At 35.0% G+C, this 2305-nt stretch overlaps 1 protein-coding gene across 1 annotated transcript; it reads left to right on the plus strand.

Moving 5' to 3' along the window:
• The first annotated feature begins 408 nt into the window (after positions 1 to 408).
• LOC130796855 (uncharacterized) lies at positions 409 to 1419 on the plus strand. The gene is made up of 3 exons (XM_057659270.1): positions 409 to 685; positions 769 to 831; positions 904 to 1419. The coding sequence occupies exons 1-3, from the start codon at positions 452 to 454 to the stop codon at positions 1300 to 1302; spliced, it is 696 nt and encodes a 231-aa protein (XP_057515253.1). The 5' UTR covers positions 409 to 451; the 3' UTR covers positions 1303 to 1419.
• The last annotated feature ends 886 nt before the right edge of the window (positions 1420 to 2305 follow it).

Genomic DNA, 2305 nt, shown 5'->3' on the forward strand with positions numbered 1-2305 from the left:
GGTAATGGAACGGTATGCAGTAACGGGAGTGATGTGGTTATCATATCCCCTAAACTCGGTCGAAACCATAAAATAACCATACTGTCTAAAATGCAATTTTCTTACACCTTTACGACGAAAAATAATCGGTATATATTGAAAATCTTTACAATGCGGCTAATACCATGCATGAAGGCCTTGTTTTTACTTTATGGTATAGACTGAGCACTCAGCTTTACCATGCGGCCCCATTCTTCTTTATAACAAACAACATCATTTTCCCGCCTAAGTCATCTTAGTTACACCTTCTCATCCATGATGTGTAATATTTTGTTACTCAATGCTTACGTGGCATTATCGCATACTATAGTATAAATACAAAACCCTTTCTCTCATTATCATTGTCTCTCATTCTCCTCCCTTTAATTTTTCTTATTAAGCGAACCAGAGAAACAGAAACCCAAAAAAAAAAATGGAGGAGTCGGACTCGAACTCGGACTCGAACTCGGACTCAAACTCGGACTCGAAATTGAACTCAAACTTGAACTCGAACTCGAACTCAGAAGCAAAGCAAAGTTGGAGTTCAAACGAAGAACTGGCGTTAAGCTTAGGAGTATCAAAATACGGTGTTGGTAATTGGAAATCCATTCTGGAAGATCCTGAATTCAACAGATATCTGAATTCTCGTTCTGATGTGGAGCTCCAGGTCTTTTCTTTTTCTTTCTTTTTCTTTCTTTTGTTTCAAGATTGTATTCATTATTATTACTTTACATTCGTGATTTGATACAGGAAAAATGGCAGCAGAATATGAACATTGAAGCATCAATGCCACAGCAGGCTATTCAAGATCAGGTGAATTTAAAATTTAATTAAACTTCGTAGTGCATGAGGTTAATATGAATTCTTTCTTTGATAATACTGCAGACGATGTCCGAAGTAGAGTCCGAGTCCGAGGCTGTGGCCGACGCCGACGTCGAATCCGAGGCCGATGCCGATGCTGATGCCGAGTTCGAGTCTGAGGCAGAGATAGAGGCCGATGCCGAGCCCGAAGACGAGGCAGAGGCAGATGCCGATGCCGATACCGAGTCCGAGGCAGAGGCAGAGACCGATTCCGAGGTTAAGGTCGAGGCAGAGGACTATGAATCAGTGCAATTGAAAGCAGCTGAAAGAGTAGCCTTCTTGATCGCTGACGCGGAAAATAAGGAACAAAGAGTAGCTGAGTCTTTTAAGAATCTACAAAAGTTAAAAGAGATGAAACAAGAAACAGATGCAATTCTAAAAAAAGCTCAAAAGATCTTTGACCGAGTAATACATGATCGATAGTAACTATGAAATTTAAGTTAAATTTTTACCTCAAATATGTAAGACATTATTACAATAATTTTAAGGAAGTTAGAGGGATTAGGTTCTTGGTTCTCTTTGCCAGAGCAAAATTATAGGGATGATCATATTAAGAGTTTAATTTTTGTTCATTTTTGTTTGTAAATCTTCAATAATGCAATGGATCTCCATTTAAATGAATTTTAAATCTTATGTAGAAAATTTGTTACTTGTATTAGTTGAATGACAAGGGCATATATGCTCTTTGTTCAAGTTATATTTTCTTGGAAAATGGTTAAAAATGAAAATGTTGTATGACATTATAATAAATCAATAAGGAGATAAGAGAGAATAATGGGTTAGCTTAGTTGTTTTGGACTTTACTTTTTATTTTTATGATATAAGTTGAATTTTATTTACTATTAGAAAGGTTTAATTTTCTCTCAATTGACTATAGAGATTTTCTAGTCTACATCTAAATTAATAAAGGTGATAGAAAGAGGAGTCTTTTCCAAATATTTATAGAAATAACTTAATTTGGAGACAAAAATGATTTCAGAGCAAAGAATGTTAGCTACAAAATGCTTTGTCGCTAGCTAGCTTCAAAGCTTTTTGTAGCTAATTTCGTAGCTAAAGATTGGCGACAAACAGTTTTCGTAACTAATTTTGTAGCTAAAGATTGGCGACAAATAATTTTTATAGCTAACATTGTCGCCAACTTTATGGGCAGGATTTTCAAATTTCAACGAAAATTTTCACCCTCAAACAAACCTTACCCTAACCTGTCTACCTCTCATTTCTATATGACCACCTCCACCATTTATATTCATTTACTCTCACCTCCTTTATTTTTTGGTCAAGTTTTAGAGTTTCATTTTTTATATTCCATTTATACCTCATTTCTCAATCTCTTTTACATTTTCAAGTTTACACATAACCATTTTCTTCTTTCTATCTTTCTTTGTTTCTTTCTTTATTCTTTAAGTTTCCTAAATTCCTAAATTTT

The sequence above is a fragment of the Amaranthus tricolor genome, chromosome 12, assembly GCF_026212465.1.
Source record: "Amaranthus tricolor cultivar Red isolate AtriRed21 chromosome 12, ASM2621246v1, whole genome shotgun sequence".
Taxonomy (NCBI): domain Eukaryota; kingdom Viridiplantae; phylum Streptophyta; class Magnoliopsida; order Caryophyllales; family Amaranthaceae; genus Amaranthus; species Amaranthus tricolor.